The sequence below is a fragment of the Scyliorhinus torazame genome, chromosome 21, assembly GCF_047496885.1.
Source record: "Scyliorhinus torazame isolate Kashiwa2021f chromosome 21, sScyTor2.1, whole genome shotgun sequence".
Lineage (NCBI taxonomy): Eukaryota > Metazoa > Chordata > Chondrichthyes > Carcharhiniformes > Scyliorhinidae > Scyliorhinus > Scyliorhinus torazame.
In genome coordinates this window covers 107,312,347-107,339,907 of record NC_092727.1, presented here as the reverse complement: position 1 = coordinate 107,339,907, position 27,561 = coordinate 107,312,347, and the positions used below count along the sequence as shown (strand labels likewise).

At 47.1% G+C, this 27,561-nt stretch overlaps 1 protein-coding gene across 5 annotated transcripts in view; it reads right to left on the bottom strand.

The window, feature by feature from the left end:
* LOC140398473 (MAGUK p55 subfamily member 2-like) overlaps positions 1–27,561 on the bottom strand; it is an 841,369-nt gene that overhangs the window by 355,793 nt on the left and 458,015 nt on the right. Inside the window, exon 1 of one of the 5 annotated variants that reach the window (XM_072487189.1) lies at positions 13,429–13,682. The exons of 3 other annotated variants lie outside the window; for them this stretch is intronic. In XM_072487189.1, the coding sequence (XP_072343290.1) occupies positions 13,429–13,516 (88 nt within the window). In that variant the 5' untranslated portion in view covers positions 13,517–13,682. Of the gene's footprint in view, positions 1–13,009; positions 13,230–13,428; positions 13,683–27,561 lie in introns of those variants that run through there. One more of the 5 variants, XM_072487194.1, reaches the window with a different exon arrangement.

The window sequence follows — 27,561 nt, the reverse complement described above, 5'->3', positions numbered from 1 at the left end:
GCGGGGGCGGTCCTGGGGGGGCCCCCACGGTGGGTGGCCCGCGATCAGGGCCTACCGATCCTGCGGGTGGGCTGTTTCAGTGGAGGCCTTCTTTCCTCCGCACCGGGCCCCTGGAGGGCTCCGCCATATGGCCCAGGGGCCGGCACGGAGAAGAGAACCCCCACGCATGCGCGGAAATACCCTGGCCGGTCTGCACATGCACGGAAATACGCCGGCCGTTCTGCGAATGCACGCGATTACGCCGGCTGTTCCGCGCATTCGTGAATTCGTGCCGGCCCTTCGGCGCCGGCTGGACCAGTGGGGATGACTCCGGCGGCAACCCAGCCCCCTAGAAAGGTGAGAATTCCTCACCTTGGGGGGCCATTGACGCCGGTGTCGTTGGCGCCAGTTTTCCCGCCGGCGTGGGGACATAGCACCATTTTCAGAGAATCCCGCCCAGGCTGTTTAAAAGGCCCACATTGATGCTGTGAGACTTCATCCCAGTTAAAAAAAGAACAGATTGACTCTCCTGCTCTCAGCCTCACACCCCCAGGCTCCCCATGCTCATCCGTGCGATCTCACCCCCCCCCCCCCCACCCACCTTCTCCTATGGGCCCTCATGCCAAGGTAGGCCCCTCACACCATATAACCCCTCATGCCCAGCCCCCCCCTCCCCGCCCAATGGCAAGGTATGCCTCCCAAACAACCCCTATGGCCTCTCATGCTCCCCTGCCAATACTGATACATTTATGCATGGCGGGGAGCACAAGCGATTACATTCTGAATCCTGTGATCAGGCCGCCATTTGAGTAGGTAGCCTGATACCGATGTCCGGTGGCTGGCTCCCCTCCACCCCACAACGCAAATCTACCCAGGAGTAAGTGCATTCACTTTCTCTTTTTCTCAGCAGGAAGCACTTAACTGCTTGTAATGTGGTCAGGATCTGTCAATCATAGCTAGATGTTTATAAATAGGTTCAAAGCAGGGTATTCAAGATGCAGTCAAGCATGAAGGGAAATGAAAATAAACAATTCAGACACCTGGCTGTCTGGAATCTATTACCCTGTGAATTACAGCCAACTAAAATCTATTTCTGTTTGAAAGTGAAAAGAAGCCTTCCAGATCAAAGGATCTGAGAGGGTTTAAAGCCTTGTGATGTGTTTTAGCTTTCTATGAGGAAACAGCTGTTGCTTTCTACACATCTGTCTGAGGCAGCAGGTGTAAGGGACAGGTGAGTGAAAAAGCACTGTTTCTGCATCGACTGCTCTTTAGTTTCCAGACCGGAGTGACTGATGGGGGGAGGGGGGTGATATGGGGGAGTTCTCTGATATGAGGATTTCTAGTGGGGGGGTCCAATGGTGATTCTGGGGCAGACAGAATTTGCAGTGTGGTGGGACTTTGGACTTTGGGGGCATCTACGTCCAATACATCTCTCATTGGTCCACCTAGTCAGGGCCACACTGGCAAACACTTGCACTAATCCACGCCTCCCTGACTCTCAGCTGAGAGGGCTGGAGCATCACGGAATAATGGATAATCCGGTGTCCAGTCCGTCAATAGGATGAAAATGGGTTCAAATAACCAATTTCTATCCTCCCGTCAGAGCAGGACACAAACATTGATGCCGTCAGCAGCAGGGGACCGGAGCATTGTATTTTTTTGCCCAACATGAGATTCGCCACTACATTGGGATCTCCACTAATGGCAGCGGTCGGGGGAAAATTCCCCCCATCATCTCCAACAGCACAGCATTCCTTTAGTACTGCACTAGAGCGGCAGCCAATAATTTTGGGCTGAAGTTCTGGAGTGGGATTTGCACCCCGAACCTTGTGATATAAGTTAGCACAGCCTCAAGTTTAACATCTGGGATTTTCAGCAATTGTTATGGCTTCCATATATAGACCACAAAAGCAGTTAAACAATGTCAATAAATCCATAGAGTCCCACAGTGCAGAAGGAGGCCATTTGGCCCATCAAGTCTGCGCTGATCCTCAAAAAGAGACCCCACCAAGGCCCACCCTATGCCCTGTAACCGCAACCCCGCGCATTGGTCATGGTCACTCCACCTAACCTGCACATATTTGGACTCATAGAAATAACTGTGTCACCTACCCAAATTTCTATACATGACGATACTTATGGAGACATAATAAGTGCCTTTCGATGTGGTGTATATCCATTGAAAAATGCATGCAAATCACGAGTGATGCAGGTCACTGTGGTAAACATTCCAAAAAATGTTTCCATCATGAAAGATTTCCCAGTTCAGTTATGTGTGCACACATAGAGGGAGGGGATTGGGCTTAATCAGATGTGACTATAGCTTATGGTTTCTTTTTGCTTGATGAAATGATTGAAAGTCCTTCATTAGTGTTTGATTTGTTCGGGTATGAACTTTGCAGACATTTGGAGCTTTGATTGTTGATGAAATTACAGGATTTGTGTCTCTTGATTTGTTTTCATGACTACTTTGGGAAATTTACCATGGTAAATTTGGGACAGGGATTGGAAGAATTTAAGAACAGGGTGAAAACAGTTGGCTTTTGTTGTTTCATCAGAAGTACTTTCTTCTGTGGGTCATGTACACTTTCCAGGCCACAATCAATTGCTAATCCCTTCCAGACAGCAATGTGTATGTACCTACGCCACCACCAACTTGTCGAGGGCAATTAAGAATTTGTCCTTTAAAAGCTGTGAACATGATGGAGTTGATTTAAGTTCTCTCTGCACAATTCAAACTCTGGCTTATAGACACATTGATGCAGAACCACAAGAGAAAACCCATTCTGTACATGGTGCTGCTGAGAGCTTTTGATTGCCCAAGTTCCGGAAGTACACAGCTGCCTGAGGAAAGATTTGGATAATTATCCCAAAGGTTTGTAACCTAAATTAAAAGGAGATTGGATGAATATATGAAAAGGAAGAATATAAATGGTTATGAGAGGAAGAACCGTATTAGGGTAGAATATTCCCATTCAAGTGCTCAGCGCTGGCCCATAGAATCCACTGGAAAACATCTCGTTAGATTTTCTTTTACATCTCCAGTTTAATTTCAATTATAGAAAATGCAAGCTCAATTTAGAACACCTGATATTTCACTAATGTTACATGTTCAAGACCAAACTTGAATAATAATACATGTTCAAGACCAAACTGCTAAATTCACTCATATTCCTAAGGAACACTGTTTTGAATAGCCATTTGCAGGAAGTAATTTCATGTTTAATAATAATCCTTATTATTGTCACAAGTAGGCTTATAGTAACACTGTAATGAAGTTACTGTGAAAATCCCCTAGTCGCCACACTCCGGCACCTGTTCCGGTACACAGAGAGAATTCAGAAAGTCCAATTCACCTAACAAGCACACTTTTCGAGTCTTGTGGGAGGAGACCGAAGCACGCGGAGGAAACCCTCGCAGACACGGGGAGAACATGCAGACTCCGCACACTCTGGAATCGAACCCAGGTCCCCAGCGCTGTGAAGGCAACCACTTGTCAGCTGAAACAATATTTTACTATTTAGCTTCTCAAAAACTTTAATAGCATCTTTTACATCCTCAGAACCTTCGCTATTCTAATAGGAAAAAAACAAACTTTCTCCTAACATTTTTTCAAAACCTCCCAACCATGGTATATTTCTGAGTTAATGAGTCCGAGCTGCTTCTTTAATATGGGGCATCGACAGTTACATGTAGTACTTTAAACTTGAATCAATCTCTGTACGAATTTAACACTTGCACTTTTAACCGGCACCATCATAGATCGATCCTCCTCAATTAACAATGACATTTTTTTCACCAAAATATTTTTTCACCAAAATATTCATTCCTGCAGACTATCTCAGAAGGTCTTGGGACAATTCTGAGACACCACAGCTAAGTACTTATCAGCCCCAACTGTATCCAATACTGGGGCAGCAAGGTCCAAAGTGGGTTGTGATAGCCTGTGGCTTGATTTCTCAAACTCCGTTTCTCAAACTTATCTGTTTAGGTATGTGATGATTAGTCCATCAAATTTACTCACTATAACACTCATCAAGGTTCTCAACCGTCATATTTAATCCATTAAGGAAAGCATATGATCACAAAGACAATGACATATCTCAGTGATACTTAGAGCTGGATTTTGGCCATCTGGACCACTGAATGTAACAGAGCAAAGAGTCCAGAACGTTACAATTTACTTTACTTCGATCCAGTGACATGCCATAGTTCACATTTCTTTGCTCCAAGTCTACATCTGATCCTCTGTCCCTACCACTTACATGTGGTGAGCCACGTATGGCTACATAAGGCTGTTGTATATATGTTCTACTGTTCTATTAGTATTGTTATCTCCACTGTTGTATATACTTCTTGTAATTGCTGTTCTGTTATTGGTTGTTGCTGTTGTACTGTTGGAATGTTATTATTGGTGCTGCTGTTGGCTCCGCCTGTGGCTCCGCCCAGCTGTGGAGGTATAAAGACCGTTGATCTGGGTCAGCCCTGCAGTGCGGGAGGAGCTACAGGTCGGCACATATCTAGCTTATTAAAGCATCGGTTCACTGCTTCTCAGCGTCTCGTCTGAATTGATGTCTATCAATTTAATAAGCTAAAATTTTGATAATGGATGCTGCCCTCAAACCTGAACGTCTTGAACTGGACCCGCAGGCTGCTGAAGCGCCGGCTATCTTTGAGCATTGGCTCAGCTGCTTCGAGGCCAACCTCGACTGCTGCGGTTTCCCCGGCACTCAAACAGCGTCTCCTCAACGCCCAGGTGAGCCACCGGATCTTCCAGTTAATCCGAGATGCGGGCTCGTATACGGAGGCTGTAGATGTACTCAAGGAACAGTTTGTGAGGCCGGTCAACGAGGTCCTCGCCCGACACCTCCTCACCACGCGGCATCAGCGCCAGGGTGAGTCGCTCGTGGAATATCTTTGTGAGTTGAGGGTATTCGCCCGCAGTTGTAACTGCCGGGCGGTCTCTGCATCGGAGCATTCGGAGCTAATGATTCGGGACACTTATGTGGCTGGAGTCTGGTCCAGCTATGTCCGGCAGCGCCTCCTCGAGAAAGGGGCTCTCAACCTCGAGGCGACAGTGAAGCTGGCGACCTCATTAGAAGTGGCTTACCAGAGCCTCGAGGCCTTCCCGTCCGACCACGCGGCATCCTCGGGGACGTCAGAGGCGAAGCCATCACCCGACCCAGGCGTATCTCACTCCTGCGCCGCACGGCTGCCGGCCAGCTCCGGAGGACCTTGCTGTTATTTCTGCGGGCAGGGCCAGCATCCCCGGCAGCGCTGCCCAGTACGCAGCGCTGTGTGTAATGAGTGCGGCAAGAGAGGTCATTTTGCGAAGGTATGTCTGAGCCGCTCCAAAGCCCCAAAATCAAAAGCCGGTCTGCCTGAGGCTCACAGGCCCCACAACGTGGCATCGTGCCTGCCGGGATCGCCTCTTCCGACGCGTCATCCGCCGCGTGCGACCCATGGGCAACGCCAGCTTTGTCATTGTCAGCGACGCGGCCCGCCACGTGCGACCAGTGGGCGCCGCCATCTTGGCCGACATCGTCGATGCTGCCATTTTGTGATCACGCTGCTGCCACAGATAGTCCTTCGCATTACCTCAGCTCGATCCAGATCGACCAGTCCTGGCCTTACCATCTGCGAAATTCGATGATGGCTGTCAAACTCAATGGGCATGAGGCATCCTGCCTCTTCGACTCCGGGAGCACAGATAGTTTTGTCCACCCGGATATGATAAGGCGCTGCACCCTCCAGGTCCTCCCCGTCCTGCAGACTATATCCCTCGTGTCCGGTTCACACTCCGTACATATCCTGGGGTATTGCATCGCAAACCTGTCAATACAAGGCGTAGAGTACACTAGCATTTAAGCTCTACATCCTCCCTCATCTCTGTGCTCCCCTCCTGCTCGGGTTAGATTTCCAGTGCAACCTCAGAAGCCTAACAGTAAAATTCGGGGGACCCCTTCCCCCTCTCACGATCTGAAGCCTCGCGACCCTGAAGGTCGCCCCTCCCTCGCTTTTCGCGAACCTCACCCCGGACTGTAAGTCCGTCGCCACCCGGAGCAGACGGTACAGTGCTCAGGACAGGGCCTTCATCAGGTCAGAGGTTCAGTGGCTCCTGGAGGAAGGGATCATCGAGGCCAGCAACAGCCCCTGGAGAGTGCAAGTGGTGGTCGTCCGGACCGGGGAAAAGAACCGGATCGTAGTCGACTACAGTCAGATGATCAACCGGTACATGCAGCTCGATGCGTACCCCCTCCCATGCATATCTGATATGGTCAATCAGATTGCGCAGTATCGAGTCTTCTTTACGGTAGACTTGAAGTCCGCGTACCACCAGCTCCCTATCTGGCCGGAAGACCGCCAGTACACTGCCTTCGAGGCAGATGGCTGCCTCTTTCATTTCCGCAGGGTCCCCTTTGGCATCACCAACAGGGTTTCAGTCTTCCAACGAACAATGGACCAAATGGTGGACCAGTACGGGCTGCGGGCCACGTTCCCGTACTTGGATAATGTCGCCATCGGCGGCCATGACCTGCAGGACCATGACGCGAACCTAGACAAATTCCTCCGCACCGCCTGACTCCTTAATTTTGTTGTATACATGTTCTACTGTTCTATTAGTATTGTTATCTCCACTGCTGTATATACTTATTGTTATTGCTGTTCTGTTATTGGTTGTTGCTGTTGTACTGTTGGAATGTTATTATTGGTGCTGCTGTTGGCTCCGCCTGTGGCTCCGCCCAGCTGTAGAGGTATAAAGCCTGTTGACCTGGGTCAGCCCTGCAGTGCGGGAGGAGTTACAGGTCGGCACATATTTAGCTTATTAAAGCATCGGTTCACTGCTTCTCAGCGTCTCTTCTGAATTGATGTCTATCATTCCATAATTTCAAACCCCAATTTTTGCAACATAATTGTCCGACTCGGGGTTTAAAGAGAACATTGTTTCAACACCATCAAAGTTAGAAGCAAATTCTTTAGAATGCCTCAACAGACCATTAAAAACCGTGGTACCCTCTTGGAAATGCAACTTTTCTGAGTGCATACCTGTATTCTAACATGTTACAGCACATTGGGCCACTGGCATGTCTCGCTGTTGAGTGAATGCACAAAGAGATTAACAATCCACTGTTCCTGCTGTCATAAAATCTACCGAAAATCTGCAAACGATCACTTATGTTGACATAAATACAGAAACAGTTTGATGAACTCTTTTGAAAGTCTGTGACAAGGCGCATGTATCTTGGAGGTAATTTAGAGGCTCCTAGTGGAAAGCCTTTAATGCTTGAAGTACATATTGGGATGTGAGTACACAGTATGCAGAACCTGCTGGCTATTAAAACGAATGCCCGGAATATTGCGAAGTACAAAGCCAAGTTCCTTATGAGCATTTCTATGGGAGAGGTCTGATAGGTGCAACTTTGTGAAGTTATCGTCTCCCACCCATGTACATACCATACTCAAGTGTATCACTTTCAAAAAGTCAGTATTTCTTTGAATGCATTTTTCTCAATACTTTCTCCATTAAGTGTGTAACACTATCACTGGCTATTTTAGCGAAACAAAGATGCAAGTTGCATGCAATGAAAAGTTGAATTAGGATGAATAGGGTCATTAATATTTAATGAGCTTGGGATCCAATTAATTCGAACACATGAGTTTACAATGCTTTACAATTGAACATAAGAGTGTATGGTGTTCGGAAATCAAAATAAATCAGTTGATTTAGCAGTTCTGTTAAACTTCTTGGACCATGCCTTTAATCACTTCCTTTAGATGTTCTACTAATCCTTAGCGTCCATTCTCGATTTAGCAAACTGCAGAGCTTAGTATGGAAAAAGTAAGCCGTGATTGTTTAATATTTACTTGAGACTCCTACTCTGACACACTGCTATATCAAAACAACAATATAAAATACATAATTTATATATCTGCCATGAATTTTGGAAGTATATCAAAGCTCTCCATATTCAATACATCTATTGCAAGGATTGCTATTTACTACGTTTGCATAGACATTGTTTTCTCGTGCGCAGTGCACTTAAAATATATTCTAATTCTGGACCAAGTATTCAGTTAAAAAATTCATATTCAACTTCCATGCAAATAGAAAATTATACTTGATGTTCAGGGGTTACCAGGAGGTGAACAGCATCACAAAGCAGCCATTTTTCTTTTCTCTGCATGCAAACGTGTTCATGAAGGTTTCCTTTCCTTGGTGTACCTTGTTAATCTGTACGCTTGCTCTGCAGCAATGTATCATCCTACTTCACAGTGGCCAGAGGAATTCTTACTGCCACTTTCAGAATCAAGAAGTACTTTGTTTTTGTCTAAAACTCCTCCCACGAACCTGACTCAGCTTAAACTTCATGCCATGGTTGGCGTATCTAAACTAGTCTAACTGGAAGCTCACAAAACAGCTGAGGACTTCTCTGAACTTGAGCTCTGCCAGTTAAGTAGAGGTTTGTTCATTATCGTCTCCATTTCTGACGGAGAAAAGTTGCTCAAAGGGAAATACTTTCAAATGTAAAATTATCCCTTTTTATATCTCAGTGATTATACAGAGCTGGATTTTGGCCATCGAGGCAGGTAATACGAGAGGAAGGTTTCCTGGTTCGCCAGACCACCTCTGTAGAAAGTTAACCAAATCATGACATTTTCACCCTGTGGAGATGAGTTGGGGATAGGTTTCGGTCCGCCAACCTCGGAAGCAGATGCCCGGAGGACCCGGGAATTGATAAGCACCAAGGTGGACTGGTTGGAAAGTTCATCTTGGTTTTCTGGGACTTCATCCCAGTTTTTTTTTAAAGAGGATTTGTACTACCTAGCCCTCACCAAACCAATTCACTCCCCATAGTCCCATAAGCCCAAAAGGTGTAACAGAGAAGTAGGCCATTTGGCCCATCGGGTCTGCTCCACCATTCAGTGAGATCATAACTGCTCCGATATGATCCTCAACTCCCCTTTCCCGCATTATCCTCATAACCATTGATCTCCTTACTGATTAAAAATCTGTCTCTCTCAGCCTTGAACATGTTTAATGATCCAACTTCCACAGTCCTCTGACGTAAAGAATTTCACAGATTCACTACCCTCTGACAAAAGAAATGTCTCCTCATCTCTGTCTTAAATGATCGACTCTTCACTCTGAGATTATGCCCTCTGGTTCTAGACTCTCCAACAAGAGGAAACAACTTCTACCCGCTGCACTATGTGCCAACACAATGCCCCACCTCCCCATTGGTTCATCATACCCCTCATGCCAACTCATTTCTAATTTATGTCCCATCCACTCTCCATACACCCCACAATAAATCAATGTAAATTCACCCAATACCCATCATGAATTATGTGGAGATGACAAAAAACACATAAAAAATATAGATAGGAGCTCTCACTATACAGACTTGATATCAAAAAAGCTCCCACTCATGAAAGCATCAAATCTTTTAAATCTGAAGCTGTTAATCTCTTAATCTCTTATAGGAAACAAATAAATATCTATTCCTACCCCTAATTCATTAATAGCCTCATATAACTGTCAAGCAAACTGTGAATTCAGATCCCCCCTGGTAAGATAACTAACTTTTGAAACTCAGCCAAGCATTCATAACGGCTAGCCCTTAGGGAAATGACAACAATAGAATCCACTGAAACTGCTCAAATAGATGTCTGTCAATAAAAGTCCAGCAGAGTTTTTTTAAGGCAATCACTGATGGATACAGCCAGTTTGCTTTACAGTTTAAAGAGTAGGGAGTTTTAAAAGCTTCATATTTTGACAGTTAAATTGATCTTTAAGAGTATTTGTGCCTGCTCCATCAATTCATGACTCACACAGTGTGGGTTAAGACCCTTGGCAACAGTCACAGAGGGCTGTTTAAATTCAGAATGACGTTCAAATGGCCCTGCTGAGTCGGAGATGCCCTCTTGCTTGATTCACGGCCGGCCGCTTTCCCCTGCCGGCAAAAACAGGAATTGGGAAGCTGAATTCCCGTATGTGGGTCCCACTGTAATTTTTAACGGTACGTGGACTTTTCTTGACTATGTGAGAATCCAGCCCATAGGTTTTTAGGCATGAGACATTGGCCCATCTAGCCTACCTTTTCAGACCACCCATTAGCTTTCTTACCATACTCTAATACCTTGTAGACTTAAAAATGAATAAACCAATTGGTTTAAATGTTATAAAGATTTTATGCTCTTTCTCCCCTGCTGGTAATCTGTTCTACAACTCTATCACATTTGTTCCTTACATTTCCTTAATTTTGAACTGCGCTTTCTAACTCTCAAAGCCTTTCCAATAATTGACTGAATCTTTAACAATTCCCTCCTCTCTTTCCTTTCCAGAGAACAAAATTTAACACTGGGTAACAAGTAACTGCTGAACTAGCATCTGTGGTTCCTCATTAAAGTCACCTGCTGGAAAGTACTCCAAAAGCATTCCAAAATCCAGGCCCTCAAGATGTTCAGATAAAAGATACTTTCCGTGTTGTCGCAAAATCGTGAACTTTTGAATTTTTCTTTGAAAATTCACAGTCCTTCAGATGGTCGACCTGATTGAAAGGACAAGGAAGCTCTCCTGCTCCTGGGTGTTCTCTTTCAATTCTTGTTTTGTTTTTTTGTTACCAATTTCCACTCTGACTGCTCTTTTTAAGATATCTTGAATTCTAATTTTTCTTTCATTCATTCGCAGGGTATGAGCACTGCGAGCAAGGCCATTGTTTCTATTAATCATCCCTAGTGCCCTCAAGAAGGTGATGGTGAGCCACTTTCCTGAACTGCTGGAGTCCATATGGTGCATGTCCACCTAACAATGCTTTAAAGTAGGGTATCCACGGATCTTTGTCCAGCAGTGATGAAGCAACATAGACGTATTTTCAAGTCAGGATGATGTGCGACTTGGAGGGGACCTTTGATATGGTGGTATTCCCATGCTTTTCTGCCCTTGGCCTTTTAAGTGGCAGGGGTTGCCGGTTTCAGAGGAGCAGTCATAGGAAGACTTGGCAAGTTGCTGCCACGCCCTGGCTCTGGGTCACTGTCCGTGTGGAGTTTGCACATTCTCCCTGTGTTTGCGTGGGTTTTGTCCTCACAACCCAAAGATGTGCAGGGTAGGTGGATTGGCCAGGCTAAATTGTCCCTTAATTGAAAAAGATAAATTGGGTACTCTAAATTTAAAAAAAGAAATGTTGCTGCCACACATCATGTAGATGGCACACACAGCTGCCACAGTGTGCTGGTGATGGAGTGCGTGATAGGGGCGGCACGATGGCACAGTGGTCAGCACTGCTGCCTCACAGCTCCAGGGGCCCGGATTCAATTCCGGCCTCAGGTGGCTGCGTGGAGATTGCACTCTCTCCCTGTGTCTGTGTGGGTTTCCTCCAGGTGCTCCTATTTCCTCCCACAGTTCAAAGATGTGCAGGTTAGGTGGACTGGCCATGCTAAATTGCCCTTAGTGTCCAAAAAGGCTAGGTGGGGGTTACTGAGTTACAGGGATAGGGTGGAGGCCAAGGGCCGGTGCCGACTCGATGGACCGAATGGCCTCCTTCTCCACTGTAAATTCTAAATTCTATGCTTAAGTTGGCAAACGGGGTGCCAATATATGGAGACGCTTTGTCCTTGGTGACGTTGTACACATCTTGACGATTAGAGAATATGCAAACATACGAAATAGGAGAAGCATAGGCCATTCGGCCCCTCCAGCCTGCTCTGTCATTTGACAAGATCATGGTCGATCTGTTTGTGTTTCAAGTTCTACATTCCCATCTAGACCCGATCCATCCCCTTACCAAACAACAATCTAGCTACCTCCACCTTAAAAATATTCAAGGGACCAGCGTCCAAGGGAGTTCCCAAGTCACGCAACCCTCTGAGACTCCATCACATTCCTGACTTGTGCCTTGCAGGTGGTGGACAGGCTCTTATTCACCACAGAATTCCCAAGATCTGACCTGGTCTTCCAGCCATAGCATTAATGTAACTGATCCAGTTAAGTGTTTGGTCAATGCTGACATCCGGATGTTTAAGGTGATAAGGGATTGGACAATAATAATGTTGCTGAATATCTAGTGGGGGTGGTTAGACTTGCCCTTGTGTGAGAGAGTCACTGCCTGCTGCTTGTGAGGTGCAAATGATAGTTGCCTTCAGCCGTGACTTGATAGCACATGAAGTGAATCAAATCGCCTGAAGGCTGGCTTCTCTGATGCTGAGAACCTCAAGTTGAGGCAGCGATAGATAATCCTCTCAACATTTGTGGCTGAAGATGATCACAAGTGCTTTAACTTGTCTTTACAACAGTAATTTCCAGCTTAGAATGTCTAAATCTCCACGCTGTAATTTGGCAAAATACCTTACTTGAAGAACATTCACCTGAGGAAGGAGCAGTGCTCCGAAAGCTAGTGTTTGAAACAAACCTGTTGGACTTTAACCTGGTGTTGTAAGACTTCTTACTGTGAAGAACATAGAACATGCAGTGCAGAATGAGGCCATTCGGCCCATCAAGTCTGCACCCACTTAAGCCCTCATTTCCACCCTATCCCCGTAATCCAATAACCCCTCCTAATCCTTTTTGGTCACTAATGGCAATTTATCGTGGCCAATCCACCTAACCTGCACGTCTTTGGACTGTGGGAGGAAACCGGAGCACACGGAGAAAACCCACGCAGACACGGGGAGAGCATGCAGACTCCATACAGACAGTGACCGAGTGGGGAATCGAACCTGGGAACCTGGCGCTGTGAAGCCACAGTGCTAATCACTTGTGCTACCGTGCTGCCCCAAAGAAAATAAGTTTTGAAAAATAAAAATCGACAAGCAGCACCAAGAAATATTTTGCCAGAAGCTGGTCTCAGGAAGGAGAGCTCTCAACAGTTAGTTCATCTTTAATAAATGCTCAGATAGCAGCAAACTGATTTAAAAGCAAATCCTCTCTGCTCACTCACGGAATATGTGCAGCCTGGCACACGCTTCGCTCCTCCACAGCTTCATGAGGCGACATGAACATGAAAAGGTAAACTATTTCACACTCTCTTACCCGGATTGGTAATGTCATGACAAGTTAGTATCAGCCATCCCCTGCATCCACATTTGACACTTGATATCTGCTTCTGTAATGAAGTAGGGTTGTCTGGACTGGCAATTCTCCAAGTATCCTTTCCTGTCCTTGTTCTAACGCTGCTCTCTTTATTATTTTAAAATGAGAAGGATGCAGATTGCAGAATATAAACAAGATACAATTGTTCGTGAATCGAACAAAATGTGCTGCTCAGAACAAAGCTTCCGTTTCAAGCTTATTCCTTTGTACTGAAGAGTTAAATATACAAGTGCTGTGCACTGACAATACTGCAGCTTCATTAATACGACACACTTGAAAGTAGCAACTAAAGCGTCATTACAGCGAAACATCTGATGATAATTATCATTTAAATAGCCCCTTCAGAAGAGAAATTTTACCTCCTTCACTCTGGTTTGACTCAGTCGCTTTGAATGATGCTGAAGAATCTACTTCTGATGAGATTGTGTGTGGTCGACCATTAGCCATGCTGGTCTTTACTTCAGCTGTGGAACACTTTGCTGCCTCTGCTGCCTCTGGTAAACGTCTAGGCTCCTGTGGCCCTTTCTCTACTTCAGGAGGTCAAACAGGATACATGCCGGCTGGCTCTCATGGAGATCATCAATGAGAAGAGAGTCCAGCACCTTTTATGTTTGAATGAGCAAACAGTTTAATGTGCTTAGGATCACCCTTGGAGGCTTTTGTCTAGCGAAGCACTCCAAACCCTGCCTTTATACACACAAACTCCAATTGACTTGAATGCACAAACAGAAGGTGCTGCAGTTGATATCAACAATGTTAAATCCTATTGTACATTTTTTCACATGTTCCTTCCCCACAGCACCCTGCCCAAAGTAATTTGATCGGTTTCAAATTGTAAAAGTTCTTTTATTGTTTAAATAACCCTTAGAGTGCCGAACACCATTTTGAATAAATTATCTTTTATTTTAATTCCTATTCATTTCCCCTCTCAATAGTTTTCCTCGGGGCACAAACATGCAGATTTCCAGTAGAACATAACATAATCTAAAGCCGCTCACATCATACCCACCATAATTGTTGGTCCATGTCACTCAGTCACTGTTAGGCAATTAGGAAAGTTGTCTTTACCCTCAAGAAGAGGTGGCCGATGTCTCGTTTTCCCATCTTTCCAGCTTTCTGTTGTTCTTCCGCTTTGTTCCGGGTAGTAATTGACACAGGCTAATGATTGAGGGCGGGATTTACCGGCTGTTCACGTTGGCAGGAAATTCCGGTCCCACGCCGGCCCACGGAGTTCCCGTTGATGAGGGGTGATGTCAACAGGAAATCCCATTGACAATGGCAGGATCGGTAGATCCCGCCTCCGCCGCCGAAAAACATGTTGCGGGCTGGTGGGAACATCTCACCCCAAAGGCGTGACCAATGGCCACGATGCACCAGAAAAGCATCTCGCTGCAGCGCAGCATGGCCAATACAAGCCAGGAGACCCTGCTCCCAGGATCTACTTGACTCGCAACGCCTCGCGAGTTCCAATGCGATCTCGCGAGACGTTGCGAGTAAATGCTGCTCATTGTGGGCAGGATCACTTTTGGCAAATCTGTATATCAGATCAAGACAGTTAGCCTCACTTTAACGTGCAGATTTCCAAGGTCCCTGAGGCTTTGGGATTCATCCCCTTCACCGCGGAGACCTCGGGCGAGCGCTGTTCAGCACTGGTCCCCAGACAAAAACAGCACTCGTGGGGGTCTCCCAGGGGATTGGAGGCCCCCAGATGCATGCCCTCTGGACAGGGTGGTGCCCTAGCACTGCTGATGCCACGTGGGGACCATTGCAGTGCCAGCCTGGCACCTTGACAGTGCATCCTGGGTGCCAGCCTGACACTGCCCAGGTACCAAGCTGGCAATTTTTGCACATGCACAATCTGGCTGGTGGTGCCCTGCGTGGACGTTGGGGGTTCAGGGGACACTCCCATTGGGCGTGTGGGCGGGGAGGGCAGAGATCACTTTGGGAGTTTGGAGATCATGACGCCATTTAAAAATGGTGTCCTGATCTCTCGCTACACTGCGGAGTTTCGGTTGCGAAGTTCCTCACTGCACAAAATGGGGCTATGTGTCGCCTCGACTGCGTGTTCCCAGTTAAGGCCCCTTATACAATGCGAGTCACGTTGAATAGCCATGTGTTACTTGATACTGTAAGCGCCGAGAAACACACAGCTAAACGCGCTCACTATGAGACTTGGTTCCCATTTGGTTGAATTGAGCCATACGTTTCTCTCTCTCTCAATTTCATGAACTTCCTGATATGCAAACAACCTAATGGATAAGTGCATCTGACGTTCCTGCTAGCTAATCACAATTCATTGAATGTTACCTCATTCTCTAGTAGCCCACTGGGAGAAATTCTGGGATGGTCGGTGGGACAGATTTCTCTGCTAGTTGACCAGCCTCTCAATAGACTTCAAAAAATGAAATGCAGCAAAAATATTCAAAGGCAAACTATTTGAAAGTAGGAATATTCAAAACTGCAAAAGGTAGGTGTACAATTATTCACTAGCACGAGGTTAACAAGGAAAAGCCAGATCATTAAGTAGGGTCTTACTATTGCATGGGGTTCAAGTCATAATTAGATGTGCATTATTGGCCAAACTTTGATTCTCAGAACTTCAAGATTGTTTGCTCTGAACTCCCGCTGCCATAACAATAAATATTGTGGCATATTGGGAGGAGGATCGTAGCTCTGCCTGAAATTTTTTTGGGTGGGCAGAGACGATGGGTAGAATTTTCCAAAATTTGTCAGGGTGTCAGGCTTGGGCAGCACGGTGGCACAGTGGACAGCACTGCTGCCTCACATTGAGGGACCCGAGTTCAATGCTGACCTAGGGCGACTGTGTGAGTTTGCAAGCTCCCCCAGTGTCTGGGTGGGTTTCCTCCGGGTTGCTCCGGTTTCCTCCCACAGTCCAAAGATGTGCAGGTGAGGTAGTTTGGCCGTGCTAAATTGTCCCTTGGTTCCCAACGGTTAAGTGTGGTTACGGATATGGGGATAAGGCAGACGAGTGGGCCTAAGTGGGGCGCTCTTTTGGAAGGTCAGTGCATATTCGATGGGCCGAATGGCCTCCTTCATTGCAGGGTTTCTATCATTCAGGTTGAAAACCAGCATGTATCTCTCCAGAAATACACAGAAAATCGGGAGTCGTGCTTTGCGCCATCACTGGTTCAGGGCGCCATCTTTAAAGGGTGCCTCGATCTGTGTTTGATAAACTCCAGCCCAAACCGCCACAGACACGAAGGACCCTCCACAAGCATCGAGGGGGGGTGGGAGCAGCACACATATAGCTGCACACTCTCCCCCTCACAGGCATCGGAGCACTCCCCTTCCACCCCAACACATAAGGGAACCCCCCCAAATGAGGCTCCCAGAGGGCCCTGCAGTGCCAGGACATATTGCTCACTACCCGGAAGCTATAATTACCTGTGTGCCCCCGGCGTGGTTATCACAATTAGTTTTTGTTTTTGGAAACCAGTAGTGATTCGCCCGCATGACGTCTCACCGGCTGGGTGGGATGATACGTCGAGGGCGGATGTAGAGGCATTAGGCTTGTTAATTATATTATAATTTATTATAATCTATGCAATCCAAGCTCACGCCCTTCTTGGGCGTGAACCTGATGGCATCATCAGGTGAAGGGTGAAGGAATTCTCCATTTCTGAGACTAAGGGTTGGATTCTCTGATTATGAGGCTATGACTGGAGCATGAGCTAGATTCTCCGTCCCGCCGCGCCAGATTTCTGGTTCAGCACGCCGGCGGGATGCTCCATTTCGCCGACTGGTCAATGGGCTTCCCATTGTGGGGCAACACCATGCAGTCGGGAAACCCCCAGGCTGCTGGCAAAATGGAGCATCCCGACAGCGGAAATTCCAGCCCCATCTGTCTAGTCTTACGGCCAAAATGTCGGCGCCATCCCCGCACCAATTCTCCGCCCGGTGATGGGGTTAACAGCCGCGCCATGTAAAGCCGGCTTTATCTGTAGATATGGACAGAGAATTGCCGGGTCCGTGGTTGCGCATGCGCACGGCGGCGGCTTACAACGGTCACGACGTACATCATGGCGCTGGCCGCACGTGGACCCAGCCTACCAGATAGTGTCCCCCGTCCCCCCCCGGCACCCGGCACCCCCCCCCCCCCCACCCCCCCCTGCCTCACCACTCCCCACCAGTCCCTCCAGGACACAGTCCACGGCCGCCACACGAGGTCTCCGAAAACAGAGACCACACACGCCCCTCGCCATCAGGAAGTCAGCACATCTGGGCTGGAACATCGGCAAGGGCCTTCAGGTGACGTCCTGAGGCCGTCCAGCGGCATGTGGTGCACTCACCGAAGACGCTGTTTTGGAGGGGGTGGAGCATCCGAATCAAGACACCGCCCCTGATTTCGGCGTCAAAACGGATTCTCCGGCCAATCGGCAAATGCGATTTCGGGGTCGGCAATCGGAGAATCCCGCCCAATGTGTTGATGCTGGCGCAGAATTCATGGGGTTCCACGACAGTAAAATGGGTGCCGCACCAGGACCAACTCCGTTATTGTTAAGCGGCTAGCACCGGCGGCGCCTGGAACACAATCGATTCCAATGAAAAATGGTGCCGGATTCGCCAGTTTCACGATTGATTCACTCAGGAGGCTGACAAGCTGCAGCCGCATATACACACTTCTCTCCCCAAACAAACCATCCCAACCAACAAGATAGCTGCAAGATGCACGGCTCCAAGATTCACCGGCGCTGAGCTGGAAACCCACCTAGACGTGGTGGAGGAGAGGCGGGTGACCATGTACCCCGGCCCGGGAAGGTGGCTGCCATCTGCCGACGATTCGCCATGCCTGGGTGCAGGGTGGCAGAGGCGGTGAGCGCCGTGGGCAACACGATCCGGACCGGCCAGCAGTACCGAGAAAAACTGCATGACCTCCTCAGGGTGGCCAGCGTGAGTAGGCAGCACTGTACCCCTGGCACTAACCCCCATCCCACATGCCTGAAACCCCCCCCCACCCCGAGCGCTGCCGAACCTCCGCCCTACACTACATGCCGGCACCTTTACTGGCCGCGATGGCCGGGTGTCCTGGCCATTAAGACCACCAGCTACCCACCCCCTGGGCTGCATGCGTCGGACTGTCTAATGCTGTAGGTTTCGGTTTCCCCACTTTCTGCCCCCCAGGAGAAGGTCGCCCACAACCACTGGTAGCGGGAGAAGACAAGGAGGGGGACCGCCAGACCTGCGGCCTCTCTTCGTGGGAGAGCAGAGAGCACTGGATATGGTCAGCAACTTGGAAGAAAAGGAGGTCGCCGGGGTGGAGTTCGGCCGAGGGAGTGAGACCCTGCTGAGTTGCGGTTCCACATGACACATGTATCAACCACCCCACCCAACTCTACCCCCACACCACGCTTCTACCCCCCCACCCTCACCCCCACACCATCCCTACACTACATTCACCACCACCCCTCACCCTACATAATCCCCACCCTCACCACCCCACCCACACGCTCACCACCAGCACCCCCCCCCCCCCCACCCCCCGGCCCGCAGTCTAAACATGCGTCTTGTCTTGTGTCTTGCAGGACCTGCTGGAGATGGGGCTGGTCCATCCGGTGTCCCTATCCAGCCCGGCCATTGTCCGGGCCCGCAGCCCACAGTCACTCCTCTCTGTGTCCTACCTCCTCTCTCTCCCTCATCAGCCACGTCGCCGGTTTCACGATTTTTAAAGGCGTGCCGTCGGGAACTCGGCCCATCGGAGATGGAGCATCGCTGGGGCCCCGGGGGATGTCAGGTCCGGCCTATGAATGATATGCAAGCGGCATTTTCTGTCCATGCCTTCCGGAACGCATTGATGCAGCTGTCGAGGTGACGAGGATTGTGATTTGGGGTCAACTCGGCGCCCGCTGCGAATTTGGCGTCGGAACCAATTCTCCGCCCGATCGCGTTTTGCGATTTTGCCATCATAAACGGAGAATCCCGCTCATTGCAGTTTGCTCCCTCATCTAAATCATTACGATATATTGTGAACAGCTGAGGTCCTAGCACCGATCCCTGCGGTACCCCACTAGCCACTGCCTGCCATTTGGAAAAGGACCCGTTGATTCCTACTCTGTGTTTCCTGGCTGCCAACCAGTTTCCTAATCTTCCCAATACACTAGCCCTAATCCCATGTGCTTTAATTTTACATCTTAATCTCTTCGTGGGATTTTGTTAAAAGGCTTCTGAAAGTCCAAATTAACCATATCCACTGGCTCCCCCTCGTCAACTCTACCAGCTACATCCTCGAAGAATTCCAGTAGATTTGTGAAGCATGATTTCCTCGTCATAAATCCATGCTGACTCTGCCCAATCCTGCCATTGTTTTCTGAGTGCTCTGCTCTAAAATATGGATTCTAGAATTTTCCGCACTATTGATGTCATGTTTACTGGTCTATAATTCCCTGTTTTCTCTCTACCTGCCTTTTAAATAGTGGCATTACATTAGCTACCCTCCAATCTGTAGAAAATGTTCCAGTGTCTATTCAGTCCTGGAAGATTACCACCAATGCATCCACTATTTCCAGAGCCGCTTCCTGAAGTACTCTGGATTGTTGAATATCAGACCCTGGGGATTTATCAGCCTTTAATCACATCAATTTCCCCAACACCATTTCTCTACTAATATTGATCTCCTTCAGTTCCTCCCTCTCACTAAATCCTGTGTTCCCCAACGCTTCTGGTATCTTATATGTGTCCTCATTTTTGAAGACAGAACCAAAATATGTATTAAGTTGCTCAGCCATTTCTTTGTCCCCCATTGGGGTAGCACGATAGCACAGTGGTTATTACTGTGGTTTCACAGCGCCAGGGTCCCAAGTTCGATTCCCGGCTGGGTCACTGTCTGTGCGGAGCCTGCACGTTCTCCCCGTGTCTGAGTGGGTTTCCTCCGGGCACTCCGGTTTCCTCCCATTGGTCCCAAAACACGTGCTGTTAGGTGAATTGGACATTCTGAATTCTCCCTCTGTGTCCCCGTACAGGCGGCCAAATGTGGCAACTCAGGGCTTTTCACAGTAACTTCATTGCAATGTTAATGTAAGCCTACTTGTGACAATAAAGATTATTATTAAATTCTCCTGTTTCTGACTATAAGGGACCTACATTAGTCTTCAAGAATCTTTTGCTCTTCACGTACCTACAGAAACATTTAACATCAGTTTTTATGTTCCCTGCAACCTTATTCTCGTACCCTATTTTCCCCTTCTTAATCAACCTCTTGGTCCTTCTTTAGTGAATTCTAAACTGCTCCCAATCTTTAGACCTGTTGTTTTTCATGGCCAATTTGAGGCTTCTTCCTTGGATCGAACACCATCTCATAATTTTCTTTGTAAGCCAGGAACAAACAATTGTTGCAGTTCCCCCATGTGCTCCTTGAATATTTGCCATTGCCTAGCCCCAGTCACCCTGTTAAGTAATGTTTCCCAATCGATAGTTGTCAATTCACGTCTCATATACCGTAGTTTCCTTTATTAAGATTCAAGACGCTAATCTCAGAATCAACTACTTCACTCTCCACCTTGATTAAACATTCTATCTTATTATGGTTGCTCATCCACAAGGGAGCTCACAGAACTAGATTGCCAATGATTCTGTTCTCATTACACATTACCCAGCCTTCTCTCTAGTTGGTTCCACAACGTATTGGTCCAGAAAACCATCCCGTATACACTCTATGAATTCCTCCTCTACGGAATTGTGACTAATTTGATTTGCCCAATCTATATGCAGATTAAAATCACCCATAATTGCAGATGTTCCTTTATCGCATGCATCTATAATTTCCTGTATCATGCCATTTCCAACATCACCACTGCTGTTCGGGGGTCTATATCCAATGTTTTTTGCTGTAAAAATCAGTAGGCGTTTGGTTCTGGTTGGGTCCCCTGGTCCCCTCTCCCTCCTTTCTTCCTGACCCCCTTCTCCTTCTGGCCTTCTGCCATGCCTTCTTCTCTCATCTGCTCTTATGTCCTGTCCCAGTTGGGTTGGCGTGATGCCGTGTATTTTGTTATTTGCCCTACGCACCCAACCTAAAATCCAACCATTAGCTGCCACCATTACCTTTTCACATAGCTATTCTTTCCTTCCATTCCTTCCCTACTGTTTATACGTCTGACCACTCAGACTGAAACCTCCCACCTACTCCCACTGGCTCTCATCATTCCAACTCCCACACAGTTCATTCCCATTAAAAACAAAGCTTCTCAAACAATATCCTACTTCGATGCACTCAGCAACATAGACCGAGCCTTCCATCCAAAATACGACAGACTGCCGCAGATATAAAATTCCATAACATACAAAATACTTCTTGTAATTTCCAATGCAGAAGACAATATTTGGCTTGCACAAATTGTACACATTCACATAACATGTAAGCTAATTATAGACGAATACAATTTAATGGCTGCCATATTTCAAATTCATTTAGTGCCTTCATGAGGCACACTGCCAAAAACATGCAACAATGCCTTAATTTTCATTTTCTTCTTCTATTCTTCTACAACATTTATCTATTTTACATTCTTTTGATTTTTAACATTTCCTTTATTCACACAACTAATGTGTAACTGTAGTAATCCAGGAGACATGAAGATGAAGGTTTAACTAATATTATTTTAAACCCAAAAGCAAAGCTGCTCCCACGACACACAACACACGTGTCCGAGCCCGGGTCTAACAGGAGTCCCGGTGCGGGTCTGGGAAGGTATTTAGAGGCCTCGATAACGAATCCCAGCTGGACTGGCCTCCGCCTGTTACCATGGGAACTCTTACTCCATGAGTCCCACGGGGAGACCAAAGAGTGATCCCTCATGATCCTTGTGAGGGTTATCACAGTAACACCACAATAAGCTCTCTTCTTCAGATACCGTGCCCTGAGAGGACATTGGTGACCATGAACTTCCACTGGATTGGTCCATAATTATTCACTGCAGCCGTTGATATTGCACTCTGCAATGTGGCTGACCAGAAAACTCTCCCACTCTTTTACTACTTGCCATCAGGTCTATTGGAAGAATTTGCAGGGTGAAGACTCAAAATATTGGGCACGATCTAACAAAAGAAAGAGTCCATTCTGGGTGGGATTAGCCGGAAATGACCTCGCTATCTAACGCACTCATTCCTTTTCGGGCCTCAGCGGGGAGTGTCCCGCCCAGGCAGCACACAGTGGCAATTCCTGCACTGAGGAGCTCCGTTCATCAATGCACGAAAAGATCGGGGCGCCATTTAAAAATATCACCCCAAACTCTCGGTTCCGGACCCCTCAATGACCCAACTCATCTGTTGGAAGATCCTCAAGCCCCCCCTCTGCACTCCACCTAATATGGGCAGGGTATCCCCAGGCCCCATCCCCGGCATAGTCAGAATGCCATCTAGGCACTTGGGCATTGCCCACCTGGCACCCTGGCAGTGCCCCTGCCAGCACCGCCTGGACATCTGGGCAGTGCCACCTGGGTGCCAGCCTGGTACTACCAAGGTGCCCAGGTGGCACTGCCAGGGTGCAAGGATGACAGTGCCACGATGCCCAGGTGGCATCAGCAGTGCCAAGGTACCACCCTGCCCAGAGGCCAGGCATCCAGTGGCCTCCGATCGCCTGAGCGAACCTCCCCCCCTCCCCTCCAAGTGCCATTCCACCAGGACCCCATTTGTAGAGACCAGTGCTAAACATCACCTGCTAGGGTCTCCTTGGCGAGGCCGGTAGATTCCAGGTGCCGGCTCGGTCCAGCGTCGGCACAGTTAAGTGAGCAGTTAAGCTTACTTAACCATACAAGTCTGGATCCCGCCCATTGTTTGTCCTTAGACAATTATCAATTCTCTTTTGAAAGCCTTGACTGTACCTGCCTCATCCATACTCTCAGGCAGGGCATTGCAGATACTAGGCTCCCTCACTGGAAAAAGAGTTTTGCTCAAGCCACTGTTGTTTCTTCTGCTGATCACCATCAATCTGTGTCCACTGGTTCTTGACCATTTCACCAACAGAATCAGTATCTCCTTATCCCCTTGGTCCGGACTCTTCATTGTCTTGAACACCATTATCAACTCTCCTCTCAACCTTCTCTTCTCCAGGGTGAATTAACCGTCTCAGCTTCTTCAATCTATCTTTACACCTTAACCACCTCATCCCTGAAGCATTTTCGTAAATGTATTCTGTACCCTCTCTAATGCTTTCACACCTTTCCTAATGCACGTTGCCCCAAACTGGACACAGTACACTCATTAAGGCCGAAGCATCATTTAAACGTTCACCATAGCCTCTTTGCTTTAGTATTCCATGCCCTTATTTCTAAAGCCCAGGATCCTTTATTCTTTATTAACCAATTTCTCAACCAGCCCTGCCACCGTTAATGATTTCTGCATATATACCCTGAGGTTGTTCTGCTTCTATGCTGCTTTTAGAAACACCTTTATCTTATATCACCTTTCCCCATTCTTCCAACCCAAATGAATCATTTCACATTTCTCTGCATTACATTTTGTCTGCTACGTGGAGAGTTTGTGCCGCCAAGTCAACACCGCCACGTCAGCAGCACACAACGGCAAGTAAATAATTGTGAAAATTCAATGCTGCTTCAGTACAAGCCAAAAGCTGTGCGCAAATGTTAACCCTTTTACCGTCATCAGGCTCAAACACATCAGTTAGGCTCAATTGCTGGGATCATTGCCTTCGAGTCAGAAGGTTGTGTCAGTTCAAACTCCTCTCCATGAACTCAAGTTAGTTAGACACCTCCAAGGACGTGAGGAAGTGCTGCATTGTGGGGGGAGCCATGTTTTGGATGGCATATGCTGGTTCCTGTGCTTCGGCAGGTAGATTGGACAGCAGTATTTGGAGGCCTCCTAGAGGCCAAAATTCCTCCCTCGACCAACGGTGCTAGAAAGGAATTAACTGGTGTTTAATCTCATCGAAATCGGTAAAGTAGAACTCCATGCACAGAGCTTACTGCGCTGACGTGTGTATTAAATCATTGACTCCAAACTCATTCATTAGATCTGAAGTACCTTGAGGCATTTGTAACAGGCATGATACAAGGAAACACACAAATGCAAGTTTTGCTTTGAGTTCTAATAAATCATTTTCAGCTTTATACATATATTTTGATCATGAAAGAATAATGGGTCACATAAACATATTCTAATGTAAAGGTTGGATGACAAAAGCAAAGCTTTCCGATGCCATATCCTCATCTGAACCCGAGGATGGAAATACTGCTTTATAGAAAGGAAAGTTTTGCTTTTATTAAGTCATTGAGCATCTAAAATTGTTTGATATCTTGTAGGATCCTATAAATCATCCTGTGCGCTGAATATATCATTCTCCTATCTGGTACATTAAAAAAACATTAACTACATATATATGGCATAACCTCCAGTAAGGTTACTGATAAACATCAATTGGCAAGAATTTTATGATGAAGAAACTGCTTGCACTTCAACAACATGTTACCTGTGCCTTGATTAGATTACTAGCTCATGCTAGTACTGTGAGTTATCCCGTGGTTATTTTAGAATGCATACTGAAAAGTGTATGGATGATTTTGTTCAATTTTTGATTTGTTCTCATAGTGGAGGCAATAACATTCAAGGCGCACTGTTAATATGCAGCTGCGGTATATCAACACTGTAAGTTATCACGTTAGACATGATTCCTGCAAGTTTATGAAAGGTCACCTTGCTATTCTTCTTCAGCAATCTGGTGGCTAAATATCTGTATCTGATAAAAGCAATGTTGAGAAGAATGTTTGCTATTGTGCTTCCCTACATTAGAGTGACCAAGCTTCAAGCAGTAATTGGATATGTGAAATAAGCAGAAACTGCTGCGAATATTCATTGGATCTGGCGGAATCTGCAGACAGAAAAGAGTTAGCATTTCAGTTCAATGGTCTCTCCTCAGGACTTCCAATGAAAGGTAATTGACCTGAAACATTTAACTTTCTTTATCTCATCCACAGATGATGCTGGAATATTTGTAACACTTTCTGTTTTTACTTCCCATTTCCAGCATCCACAGTATTTTGCTTTTGTCCTCATTATCTGAAGAGCTTTGAGCATGCTATCATAGTGGTTAGCCCTATGGCTTCACAGTGCCAGGTTCCCAGGTTCGATTCCCGGCTTGGGTCACTGTCTGTGCAGAGTCTGCACGTTCTCCCCGTGTCTGCGTGGGTTTCCTCCGGGTGCTCCTGTTTCCTCCCACAAGTCCCAAAAGACGTGCTGTTAGGTAATTTGGACATTCTGAATTCTCCCTCTGTGTACCCGAACAGGCACCGGAATGTGGCGACTAGGGGCTTTTCACAGTAACTTCATTGCAGTGTTAATGTAAGCCTATTTATGAAAATAAAGATTATTTTTTTAAATAATTTTTCTTAAAAAAGGTATTATACAAGTTATGGGCCTTCAAAATAAAGTAACATACCTAGCTCTTTGCTTTCCGGTTTCGATAATGATGTGGGCGGGATTCTCCAATCCCGTGGCTGAGCGTCCACGCCGTCGTAAACGCCGGCGTGAACAGACTGCTCCCACATCTAATTCTGGCCCCGACAGGGGGCCAGCACAGCGCTGGAACGGTTCGCGCCGCTCCAGCTGCAGATCCCGGCACGAATTGTGTGCCGCGGGATCCGCGCATGCGCAGTTGCACCGGCGCCAATGAGGACATGCGCAGTGGCGCCGGCGCCAATGCATGAATGCGCAGTGGCCTCCTTCAATGCGCCAGCCCCAACGCAACATTGTGCAGGGCTGCAGGTGCCGACGTGAAAGAAAGGAGGCCCCCAGCCAGAGAGGCCGGCCCGCTGATCGGTGGGTCCCGATCGCGGGCCAGGCCACATCGGAGGTGTCCCCCGGGGTCGGTCTCCCCCTCCACCCCCACAGGCCGCCACCCAACCCTTCCCGCCAAGGTCCTGCCAACCCAGAGCAGGTTAGAACTCGGCTCTTTTCCTACGGCCGCTCGGCCCATTCGGGCCGAAGAATCGACAGGCCGGCTGCATAGACCAGCCTGTGACTGCCGCCACGCTAACCACGCCAGCGCCAACGACACCGATTATTCGCACTGCGGAGAATCGCGTGCCGGCGTCAGGGCGCGTGGCCAGTTCGCGGGGATTCTCCGGCCCGGCGCAGGGCTGGGAGAATGCCGCCCCTGATGTCTCAAAATGATAGTAGTCTGCACCCCAAAGAGAAATTGTAATCAAGTGGTTGGAAACATGATTATGCACATCATCATTAAGTTAATGGGGCTGTATCTGTTCTCTGACTCAGCAGTACCGTCAGAACTAAACAGGAGTACAGAGCACTGCCTCAAGATGTGGAGATGCAAGAATTGGTTATAATTCTAGTGGGAGAATAGGCTATAATTCTGGCGGAAGGGTGCATGAAACCTGTTCAGGTTAATTTATGAACTGCTGTCAATGCAGAATTCTCAAACGGGAATGAACTTCATAGGTAGAAAAATCCTTACTTAAAATCTATTGTTAAGTGCAATAGCGTATAGTTGATTAAAGGACAGTTATTTGTTGGGGAACAGAATAAAACAATCTTATTATTTAGGTTCATGTAAAAAGAACTTATTAAAAACATTATTGTCCAATTCATCAGGACACGTGCATTAATATGTGTACATCACACATATTTTAGGATTAAACAGGTTGATCAGAATGTGCAGCACATTTACCAAACTGCTGTGCACTTGCACAGAAAACATACTTTAAAAAAGCATCACATTTATATATTTTCTCACAGTAAAGTGAATATTTATGCAGTGATAACATTTTTTGCTTGATCAAAATAAGTCAGCAAGAGATTACCAAAATAAACAGAATACATTAACTAATACAGCCACAGTACTAATCCCACTCAATTCGATTTATTGGGAGTATCATTCATGCAGTGTGTGGGAATTCTGACAGCAATGCTACACAGTCAGCAGGTTCCATTTCCACTCAGCTGATTTTATGCACCGTTTCCCAGTAAAAATAAAATCATGAAAATGCAGTTGTCAAGATCCACATACTTTCACAGCCCCAACCCACTTTTTAACCCCTCACAAAATTCCTCTGTGAATTCTTAGGTTTGTTATGTTCTATGTATCATATTAGCTTAACTTACGTATCCATGGCTTTTCTCCCGCAGTTTGTTCAAGAAAATATAATATCTGATGAATGGATCGATTTATTGCATTTTTATTTGTTTTCCCTCCCATCCCAGTAGAGTTTCTGATCAATGGATTGCGCAGGCAACAGTTTGTAAAGCTGAGCCAATGCCTCTCTGGCCCGTCTGCTAACAAGGTAGATGATAGTTCAATATACTTGCACTATCCCATCCGACCCCTTCTGGCACTCTACTCGAATTCTTGGTCAAAGATTGAATTGGATCTTAAAGGTTCGGGTTCTGAGGCGGTAACTCAAAAATGATCTTATTTGCAGTGCCTTGATGCATTCATGTATTATTCCACTGTACTGTTTGCGTGATCAATAGTTTGACCCAGAGCAGAACAATGGCTTCGAATTGATCCC